The sequence below is a fragment of the Panthera pardus genome, unplaced genomic scaffold, assembly GCF_024362965.1.
Source record: "Panthera pardus isolate Hobbes unplaced genomic scaffold, ASM2436296v1 HiC_scaffold_10, whole genome shotgun sequence".
Taxonomy (NCBI): domain Eukaryota; kingdom Metazoa; phylum Chordata; class Mammalia; order Carnivora; family Felidae; genus Panthera; species Panthera pardus.
This window is the reverse complement of record NW_026526655.1, coordinates 11,846,902-11,868,256: the sequence shown is the minus strand read 5'-3', so window position 1 is coordinate 11,868,256 and position 21,355 is coordinate 11,846,902. Positions and strand designations below refer to the sequence as shown.

The window sequence follows — 21,355 nt, the reverse complement described above, 5'->3', positions numbered from 1 at the left end:
GGGGCTTGAACTCATGAACCTTGAGATCATGACCTGAGCTGAAGTCAGACGCTTAACTGACTGAACCACCCAGGCACCCCTAAAATGGATTTAAAATAATGCATTCTTCTGTAATATTCCCCAAATTAATATATGTGCAAGGCAAAGTTAAAAAAGAAAAATCTGAACCGAAGTGCAGGCCAGTATTTGCAAGAATTCAGAATGACCCCTAGGTTCTTGGTGGGTGAGATGCATATTCATGCGTGGCCAAATCAAGTGTGCTATGGCTTAAAGCGTGGCTTCTGCCTATAAAAGTTTGGGGGTTTTTTTTGTTGTTGTTTTGTTTTTGTTTTTGTTTTTCTGGCTTTTTTTCCTGTCAAATTGATGCTCAATGAAAATACTTTATTTTATTTAGAATATATGAATTTTTTAGCCCTCTTAATTTAAAATGCTATACTGTGTTTGACTTATAGGAAAACTATTTTGCAGACACTTGTTTTATAGACCATATGAGTTCCAATATTTCATCTTTTATTCATAAGAAATCTTCTGAGACTATTTTACCTTTCCTTGAACCATAAATAATTTGTTTTCACACTTTGTGCCGATGACTGGTATTCTTGAGAACCATATAATATTCATGATATTAGAAAGCTTTCCAGGCACTGCACTGCTGTCTTTATTAGCGGGTTGTGTTCACTTTCAGATGATTTTTACAGGCTGTGTTGCATCTAAACGGATTCCCATTTCCCTACGTTTGCTTATTACTGTGTTTCCAGTGTGTGTGCTTGGAGGAGACAGCGGGAATTGCATTTATTGAAAATGTCCAGTTTCATTATATTTTTGATACAACTTAATTATGGAAATCCAGTAATGAGCTTTGTTGCCCAAATGCGCCTTAGTACTGATAAGGGAAAAGGAATGTTTCTTGTGAGTTTAATGTTTTGTTTCATTTTTTTTTTAAAGATTTTATTTTTAAGTAACTTCCACACCCAACTTGGGGCTCAAACTCATATGCCCAAGATCAGGAGTCGCATGCCCTACCCACTGAGCCAGCCAGGCACCCCATGTTTTGTCTCATTTGCTATGTGTATCTGAAGTTGAAGTGGTTTGTAAAGCTTTCTTGCAGAATTTAGGGAAGAGTTTTGATTTTAAAGAGGATTTTTCCCCACAATTACACCATTTCAACTCTTAGTTTTCCTTCTTGAAACTTTGCCTATGTTCTGGGCGACCTATTTTTTTTTTTACATCATGTTGTTTTCAAAGTAATACAATAGAAAATTAGATACTAAAAGTTGAAACAAACATTCAGTGCTATTTACAAATAGCCTATAATCTCTCTGCCTTTTTTCCGGTGAAGCCAGAGAAAGATCTAGGGTGACCTGAGAATTGAGGTGACCCAAGAGCCCTGTGGAAAATAGCCAAGTGCATCTGCCTGATAACTTCTGGAGAAGGAGCATCACACTGAAGTTGTGCCTGCCTGTTACTCCCCACACCGCCTCCCTTCAGTAGTGCTGAATTGACTGTCCTATGGCCCTGTTAGGGACAAGGAAGGGGAAAGGCCCTTTAGAAGGGTAAGAACCATGGCTCCCCCAACAGTCTTCTGGCAGCAGGTTCTCTGGACACCAGACCATCTCCACTTGTACAGGAGCCTCTAAGCCCAGGCTTATTTTAGAGGTAGAGACCCTCTTAGGTCAACAGGAACCTCTAGAACCTCTAGAACCTCTAAGGAACTGTAGAGCGTTTCCCATATTCTGTTCCCGATAGGGCTAGGCCCAGACAGAAGGGAGTTTATTTTAACAGTTGGTTAGAAATCACTTGAAATGACCTTGGCTTTGTTATAAAGAACCTCCGAATTGTTGGCAAGATCATCAGTTAAAGCCTTATGGCTGTTCTGTTCCATTGGTTGAGGTGGCTGTTTTTATGCCAGTACCTTTTTGGTTACTGTCACTTTGTGATGCAGATCGAAATGGGGAAGTGTGAGGATGGCTATTATCAAAAAGACAAGAGATAATACTCATCGGTGGAGGATGTGGAGAAAAGGAAGCCCTTGTGTGCTGTTGGTGAGAATGTAAACTGGTACAGCCAGTATGGAGGTTCCTCAAAGAATTAAAAATAGAACACCTTATGATATAGCAATCCCACTTGTGAGTAGATATCCAAACGAAATGAAATCAGTGTCTCGAAAGAGATATTCGCATTCCTGTGCTCGTTACAGCGTCATTCCCAATAGCCACGGTAGGGTGACTGTCCATCAGATAAATGGGTAAAGATGTGGAGTGTGTGTGTGTGTGTGCGTGTGTGTGTGTGTGTATGTGTGCACGCGCACATGTAATGTAATTAGTCTGCTATAAAGAAGAAAGAGATCCTGTTGTTTGGGACAACGTGGATGAACCGAGAAGACATTATGCTAAGTGAAATAAGCCAGAGAGAGAAAGACAAATGCTATATGATTTCACTTATATGTGGAATCTAAAAAAGTTGAACTCCTAGAATCAGATAGTAGAACAGTGGTTGCCAAGGTCTAGGGACATGAGAGAAATGGGGAGATGTTCGTCAAAGGGTACAAACTTCTAGTTAGAAGATGAATAAATTATGGGGCTCTAAGGTACAGTGTGGTGACTATAGTTAATAACACCGTATTGTATACTTGGAATTTACTGACAGTAGATCTTATGTTCACACACACACACACACACACACACACACACAAAATGGTAACACACCATTGTGAGGTGATAGGTGTTAATTAACTTGATTGTAGCAGTCATGTCATATGTATATGTATATTAAATCATCATGTTATATACCTTTTAAAAACTAATGTTGTACAACCCAAATACATGCAGTTTTTTAATTTGTTAATCAGAACTCCGTAAAGCTGGGGTGGGGGAAGCCTTATGGCTATAATTAAAATGTCTGTTTTCCTTCATATTTAGGCAATTTTCCCTCCCCTGTTCATTACCCAGGACAGCAGTACTACTTTAATAGTTCAGGTAAGCACTTTATTTCATTGAATACATTTGATTTTTAAAAATGACAGTGTTTGCCACCACAGAGCTGCCTTAAGGTGACACTAGCTTGTGCTGTTGTAGAGTAGTGTCCGCAGGTATGTACTTGAGCCACCATCATGCCTGGAAGCTAGATGGAGCCAGAGCCCAGGGAGCATATTTGGGTGAATTGGTAAGGAAGGCTGGGGAAGGAGGTGACTCTGGCCTGAGAATATTGTATGATTGGTATGAGGTCTCTCAGGCACGGGAAGGTTCATACTAGATCCGGGTCTAGTACTGGATTCTCAGTCTACAAGTCCACACTGCCCACTGAGTGTTACAAGTTAGTTTCAGATCCACTCTTCTCCACAGTCCACCCTACCTGCACATTCAGGAGGAATCATGCCTACCCTAAGAGGCTAAGGTAGGCGTTCCTCTAATAGTTAATACCATGTGACTTAAAGAAGAGAGTATATTTTTTCTAAATGGTTTACAAATATGTAGAAAGCACTTCCTGTTAAAGCACATGACCTGTTTCAGACTAAGGCCCTCGTGTGCCGTGCTGGGGAGGCCCCCCTGTAGTGCCTGGGGCCAGTTCCTGCAGACAGGTGTTAAAGAAACCATAGCTGTGGATGTCTAGGTGTCTTTTAGAGTCATTCCACTGGAGAACTTTGTAGCTTAAATCTGGGGTCGGCAACCTTTTCTGTGAGGGGCCAGATAGCTAACGTTTTAGACTCCAAAAGCTTTGATGGTCACATGGTCTCTGTCACAACTTGTCCTTGTAGCATGAAAGCAGCCAGAGACAATTCATAAACAAATGAGTGAAACCTGACTTACAAAAATAGACAGTGGGTTGTATTTGGACCACATTTGTAGCTTTTTGACCCCTGACTTAAATAATATAGGTACAGAGAATTATATATATATTAACGTGTCTGTGTGTGAAGATATATATATATATATATAAATATGTATATATATTATATATATATCTGTATATACATATATAATATATGTATATATATACATATATATGTATATATATATGTATATATATATATGTATAATATATGTATAATATATGTATATATATATATATATACACACATACATACATACATATCTCCAATTTTCCATATCTTACTGATCCTGCTAACCTCTAAGTTTTCTGTCAGTGCAGAGAAGGGGGTTAAAATCTCCAAGTGTGATTATAGAACTATCTGGATCTCCCTTTAATTTGGTCAGTTTTTGCCTCACGTATTTTGTCTTTCACTGAATCTGGGAGGATTTCAGATATTAGTTATACAAATGTTTTTTCTCCAGTTGCTTTCTCCTCTCTTCCTGAGACTTTAATGACATGAAATCTAAACATTTTGATAGTGTTCCTGAAGCCCTTCAGGCTCCTTTTTTTCCCCCCCAATCTTCTTCCCTTTGTGTTCTGCACCTTGGATAATTTTTGCTGATTTATCTTCAAGTTCATGGTCTCTTTCCTCTGTACTCTCCATTCTGCTATTGAACCCACCCAGCGGCTTTTAACAATACCACGTCTGCTCTTCCCATTTGGTTCTCTTTTGTGGTTTCTATCTCTGCTGAAAACTATCTTTCCATTCATTTCAAGAGTGTTCACTTTATCTCATGGAGCATGGTCATTGGTCATTGGATCATCTTTAAAGTCTGTCTGGTAATTCCAATCTCTGAGTCTGCTCATGGGGCTGACATCTGTTGATTGTCTTCTAATCCTGAGCATTAGTCACTATCTTCCATTTTGTTTTAGTTTGGGATTTCCAGTAATTTTGACGGTGACTTTTTTGACTATTGTGAGATTCCAGATCCTGTGAACATCGTCTATAAAATATTGACATTTTTGTTTGTGCAGGCAGTCACCCTCTTCAGGTTTAGAACACAAATTCTGTCTCTCCTTCTGTGGGTGATTAGAATCCAATGTCAATTCAGTTTTCAGATCTTCTCCTGTGCTATTTGATCCATTCTCATGCATGTACCTCTCGTGGGTTAATTTGATATTTGTGTGGCAGGTTATGTAGCAGTTCAGTTTTTAAAGCCTTTGCATTTTTTTAAAATTTTTAAATAAAAAATATATTTATTTCTTTATTTTGAGAGAGAGTGGAGAGAGTGCATGAGAGGGGGAGGGGCAGAAGGGGGGAGAGAGAAAGAGAAAGAGGGAGAGAGACTTGAGCAGGTTTAAGGCTCAGCACAGAGCTCAGTATGGGCCACGATCTTACAGCCCTGGGATCATGGCCTGACCCAAAATCAATAGTCGGATGCTTAACTGACTGAGCCACTAAGGTGCCCCTGTTTTTTTTTTTTTGTTTTTAATCCCCGCTTGGGTCTGTTCATCACATACTTAGCTCAGAGATGGGCCCAGGGCTTGTGCGAGTTACTTCACAAAAATAGGAGACTCCTTTTATGTAGATACGAATTTCCATCTTTTATCATTTCCCTTCTGCCTCAAGAATTCTCTTAAACGTTTCCTTCTAGTTCAGATCTCTTGATAATCCATTTTTCCAGCTTTTTTACTAAAGAACATCCCCCACCTTTTCTGATTTCCAGTCACAGCAATGTTGCATCGCTTCATTTTGTCTTACAAAAATCTGAGACTCTGTGTAATTGGGTACGTGGGGACTTCAGTTTGGATGGTTTCTATTGCTGTGTGTTCAGATTCTTCCACAAGGTCGAGTTTGCTGTCAGTCCTGTCTAGTGAATTTTTCCACGCACATATTGTATTTTTCAGCTCTGGAAGTCCTATTTCATTCTCTTCTCTGTCTTTCATGTCTTCTCTCATTATATTCATGTTTTTCTTTAAATCCCGAGCATAGATATAATATTTACGTTCAAAGTCCCTGGCTCCTAATTGTGCCTCCTCTCTCTCTCTCTCCCCCTCATAAATAAATATATATGTAATATATATATATATATATATATATATATATATATATATATATAGCTGCTACAATACACACTGATTTTTCTCCTGGTTGTGGGTCACAATTTTTGTTTGTCTGGTAAGTTTTGATTGGATACTAGACATTGTGTATTTTGCGGTGTTGAATTTGTCTTATTTCAGAGAAAACTAAACTTTGTTCTGACACACAGTTAAGTTTCTTGATGATCAGTTTGATCCCTCTGGCACTTGTTTTTAAGTTCTTTAAGGTGAGTCTAAAATAACTCTTATTCTATGGTTAATTCTGTGCTACAACTGAAGGTATCACTTTTCTGGGGTCTCTCCTGAATGGCCTTTGTTCAGCAAGGGCTCTCTGTTCTGGTTGGTTGGGAAGCAGAGATCTTCCAGCCCTGGCTGAGCTCTGGGAATTGGTCAACTTGTAGATCTTCATCATTCTTTCCTTGGTCTCATGGTATTTCACCCACACATGCCTGGCTTAATAATTCAGCCAAATCTCCAGAGGACCCATGCAGATTTCTGAAGGTTTTTCTGTACATTTAGTTTTCTCCTTTGCTATACTCTGCCCTGCAAATGTCAGCTCATCACGAGGACCCTGCTGCACCTGCTCATGTCTCCTTTCCCTGTACCATAGTCCGGGAAGCACCTACAGGCCTATTTCCTTTCTCTCAAGGCTCAAAATCTTGTATTGCCTGTTATACAATGTCTGTTGTATTTCAAAATGTCTATTTGTTTCATATATTTTCTCCAGTTTTCTACTTGAGTATGGTGGAAGGGCTAGTTCAGGTCCAGTTACTCCTTTCTAGCAGAGGTAGAAATCCATTTCAACAGTATTAGCGTGATACATTCAGTGTGCAGCCTGAGAAGGAGGAGTAAGATTGCAGTTGGTGGAGGTTATTCAGAGGAAGTGGAGAATGGGTCTTGAATTAATAAGTAGAAGTTAAGCAAAACAATGGGAAGAAAGGGCTTATCAGGCTTTTACTAAAGAGCCTGTTTGAGATTATCCAGAATGTGTCAGAGTGCCACTGGAGGATTTAATCAGTGGAGTGATACTATTGGAGTTACATTCAAGCTCTGTGTTTGATGTAGTTATAAAGGTTTGGATCATGATTATCAATCCTGGCTATACATATGAAGCACCTGAAGAGTTTTTACAGTATATCCAGGCCTTGAATTCATCCAAGACAAATTAAATCAGAATGAGGACAGATACAGGGAATTGGACTTTTTTTTTCTTAACTACCCAGGTGGTTTTAATGAAATCAAGAACAAAAATCATAGGCTTAGGTGATTGGGTTTACATAGACTTGGGAACCATAGAAGTGAATACTGTTGCTGCCCCAAGAAAAGATTTCACTTCTGAGGCTTTTGCCTTTGCTAATTTGAATGCTTAAAATGTTACAACTGTGGTCTTGGTGCAGGAGAGGAACAGGTGTTGGGGAGTGCCAGCTCACCTCCCTCTGTCTGTGGACTCACCTAAAGATAAGTGCAATGAGTAGTTACTGACTAAGCTGATAAATATACTCATTTGGAAGAGCATTGATTCCTTTCATCTGTTGGTTATGGCGACCAGCTTACACTGATTTAATTATAAGAGCTTTATTGGCCCGTGTAACTCGGAAGAGGTGGGTTGGACAGGAAGACCCATTTTGGTCCTCTCTCCCATTGTGATTTCTCACTTCTGTTGACTTTATCCCCTCTACTTGGCAGAGAACGTGGCCCCTAACACTAGGCATCGGTAGAGGAAAAAAGGCCTTTCTCCTGGTTGATTTGTTAAATCCCCAAAAGTAACAGGAATGTTCCTCTGGACAAAGAGAATAATAAGAATATACTTGTGCACAGACATGCATGTCTTAAACTATTGTAGATTCCCTAGTCCTAAGGTCTTGTGTGACAGCTGGGAAATTGAAGTTTAGGAATGTTAAGTAATTTGACTAAAGTCATACAGCTAGTTAGTGATAAAACCAGGACCAAAAGTGCCACTCACCGATTCCTAGCCTCTGCTTTTTCTATTGTACAGGGATAGGAGGTGGACCAGACATTCTGCTGATTTATCCCAACGAAATAGGGCAGTTCCCCTTACTGTCTTCTCTTTCCTCTTTTTTTTTTTTTCTTGGCACTTATTAAAAAAAAATAGTAAAAAGGGAAACCTGCTCCTTTCCTCCTTCATTTGGAAGAGGCATGCACAGAGCAGACACACAGACCAGAGAATTAAGGGGAAAAATAAAAGCCTCTTTTACCTTTCTCTCTTATCCCCTGTAAGATTACCATATTTATATTCCTTCCTCTGAAGTGACTGGATTTCTTCAAAAGCAGAGCTACATAAGGCCAGGTGGCCATGCTAATGGTCATCTAGGGAACTTGTATGAGAGCATGTGTATCTCTTACAAGTAATGATTTATTTTTAATATGGCCGTCCTTAGCTGGAAGAGTCTTTATAGGTCAAAGAACCTCATGAATGTTTAAAAAGCTGTTACCAATTTTTCTAATCTTGGTGGTGTTTCTTGATCTCTTTGGCCACGAAATCCTGGTATGTGTATAAGGAACAGATGGAGTAGTTAATAGAATAATGATAACCAGAATTTCTTTTACTACAGAGCCAAAGTATATAGCTACAAAAGAATATTAAACTGGTATTCATTGCAGGATATAATTTAAAGTCATTTATCTTAAGTGTTTGATTGTTGGGTTTTTCCAGCCATGTTTATTATGAAGATTTAAAAATATCTGATTGGGCCAGTGGAACAGCTGAAGAAAATTTTTTGTCCTAGGAGACCTGTTCTCATTATAATAGATATTGATGGGAGTTTTAGTCTTCTTGATGATTTATGACTGATGATAGAGAACCTTTAACCACACTAGTCTTTCTGACTTAACTTACTAAAGCTTTTCCTTTTTCACCCTATGTTTTGTCTGACAAGTACCAAATTAGATTTTATAATATTCAGATGTTTAGAGTTGTAGACTTTATTTCGTTCAGGCACTTCTGGGTTGTTTTTTAACTAAGAAATCACATGAAGAAAAATGTTTTTCTGTGTCAAGAAAACATTGTCTCAAATTGTAGCAAATTTACGTGGTAATTGAAACTCTATAGGTGTATGCAGTAATTCTGATATCTGTATAAATGGGTATTCAGTGCTTTGGGGTTATTTTGGGTTTTGAATTAGCTGAACATTTTCGAAGGTAGATAGGTAGAAATGCTGCTTAGACCTTCTGTAACAGAATCACTTTCCACAGTGGTTTGAAAGTGGTAATGAGCCATATGGGAAAGTGCCCAATATGCTGCTTTCTGTTGCAGTAAAGTAGTTGGCACTCCCAGAGAATTGGGCAGTCTCTCTGTTCAGGGATTGCTAAAGCACGCCATGGTATTTAATGACTTATCCATAAGTATTCCCTTATGTTTTGGAAGTTGCCCCTGTCTTTGGTTCTACGTGAAGCAGACATACCGACTATATTTTAACTGTTTGCCCTTATGTGGAAGGTTTTGTTGTTGCTGTTGTTCTGGTGAGAATTCAGGAAAGCAGTATTTGTAACGCTGCTGCAGTCTTTACTCTCAGGATATAAAACCTGCTAGTGGGTGTTCCCCAACATAGCAGTGGGCGCTCGGTTTTTTTCATAGGAGAGTGGAGTAGAGACCAGTTTGAGGAAGGTGTCCCTATTTAAATTTGAAGCCAGATCCCACTTCAGCCCTACACTATTGTGAGGATCCGGGCACTTTGCTCGTGTCCTTTTCTGTTTTAAATACCATAATGTTAGTATTCTGACATGGGAAACCTGAGAGACAATGTGCAAGTTGGGCCATTGGAGGTATTTAGTAAATTTCCACTAATTTTTTACTACTTTAGAAGCAAAGCTTGTCAGAATTAATTCCCCAAATCCTGAACATTTTTATTTAATGTTTACTTAAATCATTTATTTTGTGTGTGACTTTCCAGGACATGTAGTAAAACAGTACCAAGGTAGAAGAGTATTGTAATAATCAGTAAGAGTAGACAAGGACTCTGAATAGACTCCTTTCCAAAGAAGATATACAAATGACCAATAAACACATGAAAAGATGTTCAGTGTAATTAGTCATCAGAACCATAATGAGATACCACTTACACCTAGTAGGATGGCTGTGATTACAAAGATAGATAGTAAGAAGCATTGGTGAAGATTGGAAAAATCTGAGCCCATAAACATTGCTTTGTGTAAATTTAAGATGGCACAGCTTCTTTGGAGAACATTCTGGCATTTCCACATGGTTAAACATAGAAGTTCCGTATGACCCAGGAATCTCACTCTTGGGTATATACCCAAGAGAAATAACATGTCGGGGCGCCTGGGTGGCTCCGTCGGTTGAACATCCGACTTCGGCTCAGCTTGTGATCTCACAAGCTTGTGATCTCACAGCTTGTGGGTTTGAGCCCCACATCGGGCTCTGTGCTGGCGGCTTGCTCAGAGCCTGCAGCCTGCTTCAGATTCTGTGTCTCCTCATTCTCTGCCCCTCCCCTGCTCATGCTCTCTCTGTCTCTCTCTCTGTCTCTCACAACTAAATGTTAAAAAAAAAAAGAGATGACAACATGTGTCCATTTAAAGACTTGCCCATGAATGTTATTCACAAGAGTCAAAAGGTGGAAATAAACCAAATGTCTATCAGTTGATGAATGTGATATAATCACGCGTGGAATATTATTTGGCCACAAAAAGGAATGAAGTACGGATTCATGCTACAACGTGGATGCACCTTGAAAGCATTATGCTAAATGAAATAAGCCAGACACAGATCACCACATATTACATGATTCCATTTATATAATTGTCTAGAATAGTCATAGCTATAGAGACAGAAAGTAGATTAGTGGTTACTTAGGGCTGGGAGGGACAGGGGACGATAGCTAACGGGTACAGGTTTCTTTTTTAGGGTGATGAAAATGTTCTAATATTGGTTGTGGTGATGGCACAACTCCATGAATACACTAAAAGCCATTGAGGTGTATACTTTAAATTGGTGAATTATATCGTATGTCAATTATATCCCCTTAAAGCTGCTATGAAAACATAATGAATAGACACATATACTTTGCATGACAAATATTTGTATAAATGTGTATCATTACATTAGATTATCAGCTGAAACTAGATCAGTGTGTTTTATTATCATTTCACTGTTTCTATGAAAATAAAGACTTTTTGAGTGCCTGAAAATTCCCATGGGAGATACTTAAACTGTTTCCCTTTTAATCTTGCATTTTATTTATAACCAACACAAAAGTAAATTTTCAAATAGCCTCAGGACCAATTATCAAATATTCTGAATATGAAATCTTAATTAACCAGATTCTGCCCCACAACGTTCCTCTTTTTTAGCTTGATTGTCAGGTTTTTTCCCCCCGTAGTCTTACTAAAGCAATAAGAAGTTTAAACTCAGGCATGTACTGTGTTGGATGATACGGAGACATATGACACAGGACTTAAGGATACAGGGTAGGAATTTTCATCAACAACCAAAAGCACATTAATTAAACATTTAAAAACTTCCCTCCAAAGGTTATGATAATAGAAGGAAAGAAGGGATAAACAGACTATTATTAACTTCTCTCTTATTACACCAGAATTAGATTGGTAATCTTTAGAGGGAAAAAATTCTCTTCCAAACAAATCACATAAAAGTGGGCAGTTAAAGAAAATGTGAGGAATAAACTAAAATTAACTTAAGATTGATGGAAACCCCTTGCAGAAGTGAACTTTGCTCTGTAATTGACCTTTAGTAATGGGCTTTGTAAGTCTGATACTTAAAGCATCATTTAATGAGCAGGTTGTTTCTTCTCTCGTTTTACCCAGCAACCGATTTCTTGAAAGGACCATTGATAGAAGCCATGTTCTTTGACATACGATTATAATTACAGAGACACTGCCTTGTATATCTCACTGTAGTTATTAGTGTCCAAAGTATCATACCCAGCACAGAAATCCTGTGGTTTCTGCATTAAATGGCAGTCTGCCTCTCATTGTATGGAGCCACAGACAGAAAGGCTCTATCAGCTATCATTTCAGCCATTCCCTTGACTTTCGTGAGCACTTCACAGAACATTCCCCAAGGATTGTGTAGCTCTGAACTGTAAGAATCCACTCCAGTTTCACGCTGGGCACCGTGGGTACAACAGTGATAAGACCTAGGACTGCCCACCCCCACGGGGGCATTCTCCATTTGTCGTCTGGTTTTTATTTTGGCAAGTATCACTGTACTCAAATTGATGACATAGGTCATTTTACTGTCTTTGCTTAATGCAATAGAGAGAGTGAAAAGAACAGTACATGGCAATGTTCTGTAACCTTTTCCTTGTGACTGTAGGCTACTCCAGATATCAGGATTATTACCCCCACGGCATGCCAGGTTACTCTGAAGAAGTACCCAGGGACTATGACGCATACACAGCAGGACTGAGCGAAGAGGAACAACTGGAGAGAGCGTTAAGAGCCAGCCTCTGGGACCGAGGTAGGAATTTGGCGCCCTTCTCTTTTTTTAAAGCATGCATCACACGGTGAGACGGTCTGAAAAAGGACTATTTGTCACATATTAAACTTTAAATAGGTTATAAAAAGGATATGTAGATAAAAAAAATATGTGTAGATTGTCATTACAAAGAATGCGGTGTGATGCCATATTCCCAGCAACCTAAGCTAATGAGGTGCCAGACTATGTATGTATTGTTAAAGCTGTTCTTTTTATAGGTCCACTGCACACAATGCTTTGGCATTAAAGTCAGGAAACTTAAAAAAAAAATTTCATAGGTGCATGAAGGAAGGAGTTTGCCTTGGAATTCATACCTATAAAGCAGGTATATACCACTGTATATCAAAATATTGTCCACAAACCTTCCCCCAAATCACAAACTTAGGGTTCCACTCCTGACCTACTGAACCAGTCTCTCTGGGGACAAAGCCTAGGAATGTGTATTTTGAGCAGGCTTTCCAGAAGATTCTTTTACAGACCAATATATGAAAAGCACTGTGTTTATTTTTGCCATCTTTGTTGTGAGTTTGGCTTATTACCGTTACTGTTGTTTTACTAGTGACGAAAAACCATCCATTCATTCATTCAATAAGCATTTATTAAGGTCTTGCTGTGTTTCATGGACTGTGTTAGGTACCACAGGGAATACAGAGAGGTAAAAGATGGACTGTCCCTCAACAAGCTCGCAATCTCAGGTAGAGGAGATGCCTGCTAGATGCCACAAGGAACAGGTAACCATCGTGTCAGGTGCTCAGGTGGGAGTGCTCAGCTCCGAGAGGCTCAGGCCAACTGGTAGAGGCCGGGGAAAGGGGGGAACTCTTCCTTAACCACGGCTACCAGACGCTCCCAGAAGACTTGGACCTTCCAGGACGTGTGGAGTTTGCAGAGATGGAGGCAGGCCTTCCAGGCAGGAGTCAGTGTCCGGTAGACCGGGCAGCAAGGGCGTGGTCCATCAGCCCTCACTTTCGAAGGGAGCATTAAGAGAAGACTGGGAAGAAGAGTGGGAAGCAAGGCTGTGGCCTGATCCCAGAGGTCCTAGAATTAAATAGGCCAAGTGGAAAATGGACCTGGAATGTGGTGTGAATGCCGGTGGAGTCCTGTGTGCCCAGGGACGTGATCAGAGCCGTGCTTTACGAATCTGTCGGCACCACAAAGAAGGACTGAGCACCTGTTGGGGGACCAGGCATTATGCTAGATGATAAGAATGCATCAGTTATGACAGCTTGCCTTCTGACTGTACAGAATACAGTCAGCAGCAGCAGTGAGCATGGAGGTTGAATGACAGCAGTGGTCCGAGCAAGAAATGAAAGCCTAAATGAGGAAGGCGGTAAGAGAAATGGAGAAGAAGAGATAAGTCAGTATTTCTTGGGTGAAGCGTATCAGAATTATGGTGTATAAGTCACCTACTACCATGTAACAGATCACCAAACACACACTCACGGACGCACACAGACACACACACAACTAAAAACAATAAATATTTTTTTCTTGCTCTAGAGCATATAGGTCAGCTGGCCAAGCTTAAGCGATCTTGGCTTGGCCTCTGTGCTAAGGTGTCTGCGGTAGGTCACCTGGAGCTGGCTGCCCCCGGATGACCCCATTCACTCACCTGAGTGACCATCGTGTGAGGCGATGGTGGAGATGAGGCCGTGCACCCCTCCTCATCCAGCCGGCTGGCCCAGGCTCATCCACCAGGCCTCAGCCCAAGGGCTCTGAGAGAGTGAAAACGAGGCTTATGCTGGTGCATTGTCAATTCCATTGTATTTGTTGCTGAAACAAGTCTCCGCCCAGACTCCTGGGATGCAGAAATAGAAGCCACCTCCTCATGGCAGGAGCTGCAAAATCACGTTGCAAAGAGGACGGGTAGAAGGAAAGGTAGAGAGTTAGGGCCGTTCTCATATCATTACATCGTGTCTCATCCAGGGATTACTAGTATCACAATCGCTAACAGCATGCCTCAGCCTCGGAGTCCTAACTTCTGGGGGTAGGGCCCCAGAGCCTCTATTAAAACAAGTTTTCATGATTTTATTCCTATGCACACAGGGGTTTAATCACTAGGCATGGCAGGAAATGTTATGGGACAAGTACAGTTGGAGCAAAGCTGTTGAGCCTGGGCTTTGTACTCAACTTCATGTAGGATACCCCGCGGGACAGCGCAAGGGCATTTTCTGAAGTGATGTAACTATTCTGTGTCTGGATTATTGTGGTAGATACACAACTCTGTATTTGTCAGAACTCACATACATGTACATCACAAAGTAAATTTGCCTGTAAGAAATTTTAAAAAGGTAAATGAAAACTAGTAAGAAACCCAATGAAATAATGGGTAGTCCTGCAGAGACCATCAACGACTACAAAAACCGTCACCTAAAAGGTTGTTGAGAGGACAATGAGGAAGTTATCACAATGCTGATAACAACGGGGGCAAATGTACCTTTGCAACAGAGAGATTTGGTGTCACCACCTCAATACACTGATCAAGCTTAGCGGTATTATTAATGCGATGGCCTGTTGTGTGTCTCCTCTTAGCATGGAGTATGAGACACCCAGCATCATATTCTTCCTAAAAGTATTTATCTTGACTCCGAGCCTCTCAACATAAGTGTCAATATACAGGAAATACAGGAAATAGAGGAACAGGCTGAATAACACCATGGAGAAACAATTAGATGAAACATGGGATTTCTGCAATTCAATGAGACTGGTCTCTGAGGGAAAAAAATAAAAAGCCGTGTCAAAAAAAAAAAAGGAAAAGAGAAAAACAGGGTGTTGCTTTGTATTAAGAGGAAATAACAAACATAACATGAGAACCTTAAAAAACTGACTGTAAAAACAGTTTTTGGGAAAATGGGAATTCTGTATTTGGACTAGAGATTAGATGTTAGGGAAGTAATCTTTCTCGGATGTGACGATGGTATCGTGGATAAGTAGCAGAAAGTCCCTTATTCTTGGGAGATACACACTGAAGTATTCAGAAGCAAAATATTGTGATGTCTGCACCCTACTTGGGAAGGTCAGCCGAAACAACCCCGTCCCATACGTCTCGCTCTCCCCTCCGCAAGTACCACATTCAGGTAGATTTGGGAAACACTGCAAGGCTATAAAAATATAGCAAACTATATTCCCTTAAAGATCCAGAACAGCGTGATTCTAATTAATTCTGCAGTTGGGAAACCAGTTTATTACATGAGTGTTTTCTAAACTCCTTTGACCACAGAACTTTATTTTCAGTGAATGATTTCAAGAGCATATGGAACTAGTTCTAAAGAAACTAACCTAACGAGACTCCATGAAGTACATTTTACAGACCCAGGTGGCAGCAAAGGGATTAGTTTTACAAATTGTTTACATTAATTTCAGGTTGATTTTCCTTAAAACACTCTGTGATTATGAGACACCATGGGACACCTGGGTGGCTCAGTCAGTTGAGTGTCCAACTCTTCATTTCTTTCTCTCAGGTCACAGTCTCAAGGTTTGTGAGATCGAGGCCTGCATCGGGCTCCATGCTCACGGTTCAGAGCCTTCCCAGGATTTTCTCTCTGCCCCTCCCCTGCTCATGCAATTGCTGTCTCTTCCTCTCTCTCTCTCTCTCTCTCTCTCTCTCTCTCTTTCAAAATAAATAATAATAAGTAACCATAAAAAAAGAATAAAAAACCAAAGAGACATTGCTTTAAACATTTTTTAATGTTTATTTATTTTTGAGAGAGAGACCGAATGTGAGTGGGGGAGAGGGACAGAGAGAGAGGGAGACACAGAATACGGAAGCAGGCTCCAGGCTCTGAGCTGTCAGCACAGAGCCTGATGTGAGGCCCTGACTCACGAACCGTGAGATAGTGACCTGAACCAAAGTCCGGACACCCAACCGACTGAGCCACCCAGGCACCCCCAAAGAGACACTATTTTAAAGGCCTTAAAGGCCTTCTTTAGCCTTTTTTTCCCTATGCAAAAAACATTTGGTTTGAGTTCATTTTATGAAATTCTGACTGTAAAGTACATACTATTTTGTATCTTGTTTTCACTCAGTGTTTTGTTGTAATCATATTTTCATATCGCTAGATTTTTTGAACATCCACATCCTCCACGTATTAGATTTATACCCAAGTATTTTTTTTGGAGGGGAAGGTAGGCTATTGTAAGTAGTAATTTAAAAAATTCTATCTGTTGAGATTATTAATCTGTTTTTTCTTCTTACATTATTTTGATTTTCAAAGTTGAAGAAGGTTTACGTTCCCAGGATGAGGCTCACCCGGTTGTGACATTTTATGGTCCATCCTGATGAAAATGCCATGTGCCCTTGAAACTGACGTGTATTCTTCTCTGGTTGGGTGGAATATTCTATAAACGTTAATTAGATTGACTTAGTCCAGCACCCCTGGGTGTTCCAATCCATTCTTATTCTCTACTTGTTCTGTTGCGTACTGCATTTCGAATTATATGAGTTACTATATCAACATATTATATTAAAACATTTATGTTAGTACGTATATACTATATAATTCAGTATTACCGAATGCCTAGGGTTGCTGCAGTTACCTCCTGAACACTGAGCACTTCAGATTCCTCCGGGGTTACCTTGTTTCTGAGGGTGGGGGCTGATTTGCTGATGAGGTTTTCTCCATGTCTGCTTGACCTTCAATTTCAGCCTTTCCTCTGCGCTGCGGCTCGGGCAGGCCCCCCATGTGCTCTCATGCCCCTCTCCCAGGCACACGCTGCTGCTGCTTACTGTGTTTTATTGTCTCGGGTGGAGGGCAAGCGGGGTACGCTGTGATTAGGCCTTGATCTTAGGCAGTGGCTGTGTCCCCGTGATTAGAGTTGTGGCCTTCCCTGTGTTCCTGTCCCATCCCCAGGTCTAGAGGTCCCTTTTCATTTCCCATCCCCCTATCCTAAGCTGCAGTAGGTTTTTACCATTTCCCTTAGGGAAACCGCGGTTTTTGCCTTTCTCCCAGGCAATGACGGCTTTTGTTCCATGGGGATAGAGAAGAAGGATCTGAGCAGCCTTTTGTTTTACAAACTTTTCCTGCCCTGACTGCTCTTCTTTCTCCCAGGACTGAACCAGGAATGACAAAGGATGCTGTCTGTGGACTCACCTGTCCCTTGGGGGAGGCCCACAAGAGGTTCCGAGAAGAGCCTAGAAGTGGGCGCGAACTCTTGTATATCGTAGCCCCCAGTACACTTTGCGTTATATGTTCTGTGAACATAGTCTGTGTTCTCTGGCTAGCTCACACTAAGCCTTTAGCAATCCGTTCATGGTTTTGGCCGAGTTCTTCTGAGTGTCCAGCAGAGTCCGTCCTAGGTGAGCAAGTGCTCAGGTACCTTTTCAGACTCTGTTTAGCCGCCTTACTGCCACAGCTCTCTGATGGGTTCAAGAAAAAGTTATTAACTTGCAGGTTGGCCAGCATTTATGTTTATTGTAAGGAGAGGAGTGATGCTTTCCCTAGCTTTCTACACCCCAAAGGGAAGCTGGAAGCTTTCCTGGTTCTTCACTGGAGTTTGGATCTATCATTCTTAGTACATTTGTTTGTTACCTTTTTGTGTTTGTGCGTTTGAATAAGATCTTTCCCTCACGAAGTAGGTAGAATCTATAGTCCTTTTCAAAAAAGCTGGATGCTTAATTTTTTCTCTTTGATTTCCAGTTTTCACAGTAAGAAGTTGGTGTAATAGAGCAATACTGAGATTTGAAAAGGCCAACTAATAGAAATTCATTTGGTTGAATGCCAGTCCAGCAAGAAACATCCAGCGCCAATCAGTTTCAGACTGTTCTTTAGTTAAATTATATTGGAGGAGGAAATTAAAGAATCAAGGTAGCACCTCTTTAACTTCAGAATTTGCTGTTCACATAGTCCTCAACAGGACCTGGCCGTACATGTCCTGAAGCTCGTGCCGGGAATAATAATCCCAAAGTAGCCTTTGCAGGAGAAATAGCGAAATCCCTATTATTTCAAGGAGCTTGTGCATTTACTACTATCAACAGAAATCTTGTCTTGTTTTGTTGGCATTCTCCGCTTTTATAAGCACGTCCAAGAGGCAGCTGATAGCACAATAATAGAAAAATTTTGGAAAAGAGCCATCTCTTTCTTTGAGTCAAAAGGCAGATGCCAAGTGGGAACATTAGCTCATTGCATTTTCTTCTCCCCCTTCCCCCACATCCTTCTATGTATAATTTGTGCCTTTTTTTTTCTTTTTTTTTTTATAGCCTGCCACCAAGTTCAGCTGGCGGCTGGGTGCAAAGCTGTGTCCTTTTCAACTTCTATCTGCCAGCCTGGAGCATGTGTACTGGTTAAAGCTGGAAATCCTTGCTGACATGTAGAGTAACTTGTGCTTCTTTTCTTAGACTCTTTCTGAAAGGCAAATGGCCCCAATCACACTCTGGCTCTCGTGAAAATCAGGCAGATCTGTCACCGCCCCCCCACCCCGACACACACACACCATACAGTTGGGGTTGCTGGTTGGCCATATGTGAAACCATGGTGGATATACTACAAAGGTCTTGGCTTCAGAATGAAACTGGTTGCTGCTTTGTCTCTGAGTTTCTCCATGTGAAATTGCCAGGGGAGCCATTTTGGAGAAAAAAATGTTGGGGTTCCAAATCAGTATCTAGTGCTTTTGTGGTTAACAGATTATTTGACAATATCTTTGAATCTTGTTTGTAAGCATCATGTGTTCATAGGGACCATTGAGACACATTTTAGGTAAAAAAAAAAAAAAAAAAAAAAAGACTTGTACAATTTTTCTTTCTTGCTGAAGCTACACCAAGGTATATAAGAGCCTGTTTCTTTACTGTGTGGACATGTTTGTGGAAAACAGATGCATTATGTTCATTCTTTTTATCTCTCCTGGTGTGGTACAAAGCGAAAATGATGGGAAAACACCAGTGGCCTGCATTTCAGTCCTGGCATAGTAATTAACTGGCTCTACTTGAGGTGTGAATGACTGAATCTCCTCGGACCTCTGTTTTTATTTTTATTTTTTTTACAATAAAGAGGTGAATTGGGTCCTCTCTTCCTTTTCCATTATTCTGTGGCAATGGACTGAGTAGGAGGAGTGTAGCTGGAGTTTCTGGGAAACTGTCAGGAATGTTGGTGTTTGACCCGTGGGTGTCAGGGTTTAGGGATGACAAACTCACACAGACATCCGTGACAGACCTGAATCGATACATACGTGGCTTAGATGGTGGTGGCTCATTCAGTTGCATGGTTATATGATCCTTCCTTGGCCCAGTGCAGGCATAATGCGGTTGGCGGTTTTTAACGTATGCAAATGTTCACGGCTGGCCTGCTTGGCTTGGCAGAGGCGTCCCGGGCCAGGACAGAGATGTACAGCTAATTCTGTGTGACCACTTAACTTTTTTTTTTTTTTTTTTTTTTTTTTTAAGTAAATTGGCGTGTTTTCTCCTAGGACAAGTTTCTGTGTAATGAACAAGTACCATCTGCCAGATTGTCTAAAAGCAGTCTCGTTGCAGAACGCTTCCTTTGGATCATGGTTCTTGCTTGCAGCTCTGTGTTGGGAGATACTCACTTCAGCGAGTGAAGTTTGACATTCCAGACTGTGTCTAGATGTCAAATTGTGCCCGTAAAGAAACATAAGCACGTGAGTTTTAAAATCTGTGAAACAACACATGAGTATCCCAGCCAGGAAGAAAAATCGTAACATGAGTGGGCCCGAGTTCTGTTTCGTCCCTGGTGGGAAAGGAGCCGGCTTCTCTTGAAGTCCCAGATTTTAAAATATTAACCATAGCCCGCGGTGACTGAAATAATAAAATAGAAATAAAGATAACATGAAATTTAAACATATTTGGGATCTTGACAGTAATAGTTACATGTGTATTTATAATTTTTCCTCTGCCGCTACCCCCCACGATCATCGTTTATTAAAAGGCATTATTCAGATGCTAATGAGGAGATTTAACAATAAAAGTATAAACAGAATTGTAATGAATCAGTTCCACCCGCCCGTGTCCCCTCCATCCTCTCCCACACTTGGAGACCACTTCTGGGCCACCAGATCTTAACGGTGTCAGGAATATTACCCAGGACCCTCATCATGTTCCTCAGGGTCATTATTCATGCTGTTACTCAGCAAGTGTGTATTTGAGCCTCTTGTGTGTATTAGATCCACGAAAGCCATGTAGTAACTTTTGAGTTGGTCATTTTACTTACCCATCTGTGAAATTCTCCTCTTCAGCAAAACCATCATCATTCCCTACCTAAGTTATGTAAGAATTCTGTAGACCACCAAATTTACTGATACAATGATTTGTATACTCAAGCTATCTATATACAGTTTTTAATCTCAGAAGTTATGTGAGTGTCAGTCAGTGTCCCATAAAATCAGATAATTGTAGAAAACTATTAATATAGACATTATTTCTATAAAGTGTATTAATTTGGAAAAGAGATATCAAATAGTGCTTTAAAATTACAGTGGATCTTAAATTCTTATTAATCGAAGCATGGAGAGTATGAGGAAATTTCTAATCCCACTTATTTATACTAAAATATAATACAAAACACTCTGGTTTTTTTTTTTTTTTTTAGCTGAAGGCCCAGACTTTGTTTCATAGACTCATTAGTTGATGTTTTCAGTGAATTGGATTTTATTTTCTCTTTATTTGAGCCTTTTTGATTCCTCTTTAAGCATTGTAATTGCACATCACAGGGACTACATTTAACATTTTTCATAACTGTATCTTAATATTTCCTCTTCATCTTTGAGTTTAACTGACGCCAGTGATGAGTTTGGCATTCGTAAAGAGCCACCTTTGCTGAGCATATTAAGCATGTGACTTTAGTTTAAATCTCGGGGATTAAATCTTGGATATATTATTGTGATCCTTTGCTTAATTTATTTAGATTATTTTCAAAGTCAATGACAAAGAATTAGGACAAAGCAGTGCCATTTTCAAATGTAACAGTGATATGCTGGCATGGACCTTAGGAGGCATCATATCTGACACCTGATTTTGCCCAATGA

At 40.3% G+C, this 21,355-nt stretch overlaps 1 protein-coding gene across 9 annotated transcripts in view; it reads left to right on the top strand.

The window, feature by feature from the left end:
- Positions 1 to 21,355, top strand: part of RHBDD1 (rhomboid domain containing 1) — a 133,912-nt gene that overhangs the window by 67,993 nt on the left and 44,564 nt on the right. For 3 of the 9 annotated variants that reach the window (XM_019445739.2, XM_019445742.2, XM_019445740.2), the window contains 3 exons: positions 2,919 to 2,975; positions 12,224 to 12,367; positions 18,579 to 18,821. In XM_019445739.2, the coding sequence (XP_019301284.2) occupies positions 2,919 to 2,975; positions 12,224 to 12,367; positions 18,579 to 18,685 (308 nt within the window). In that variant the 3' untranslated portion in view covers positions 18,686 to 18,821. Of the gene's footprint in view, positions 1 to 2,918; positions 2,976 to 12,223; positions 12,368 to 14,914; positions 15,988 to 18,578; positions 18,823 to 19,780; positions 19,813 to 19,844; positions 19,973 to 21,355 lie in introns of those variants that run through there. The other 6 variants (XM_019445744.2, XM_019445743.2, XR_002078964.2 and 3 more) reach the window with 5 other exon arrangements.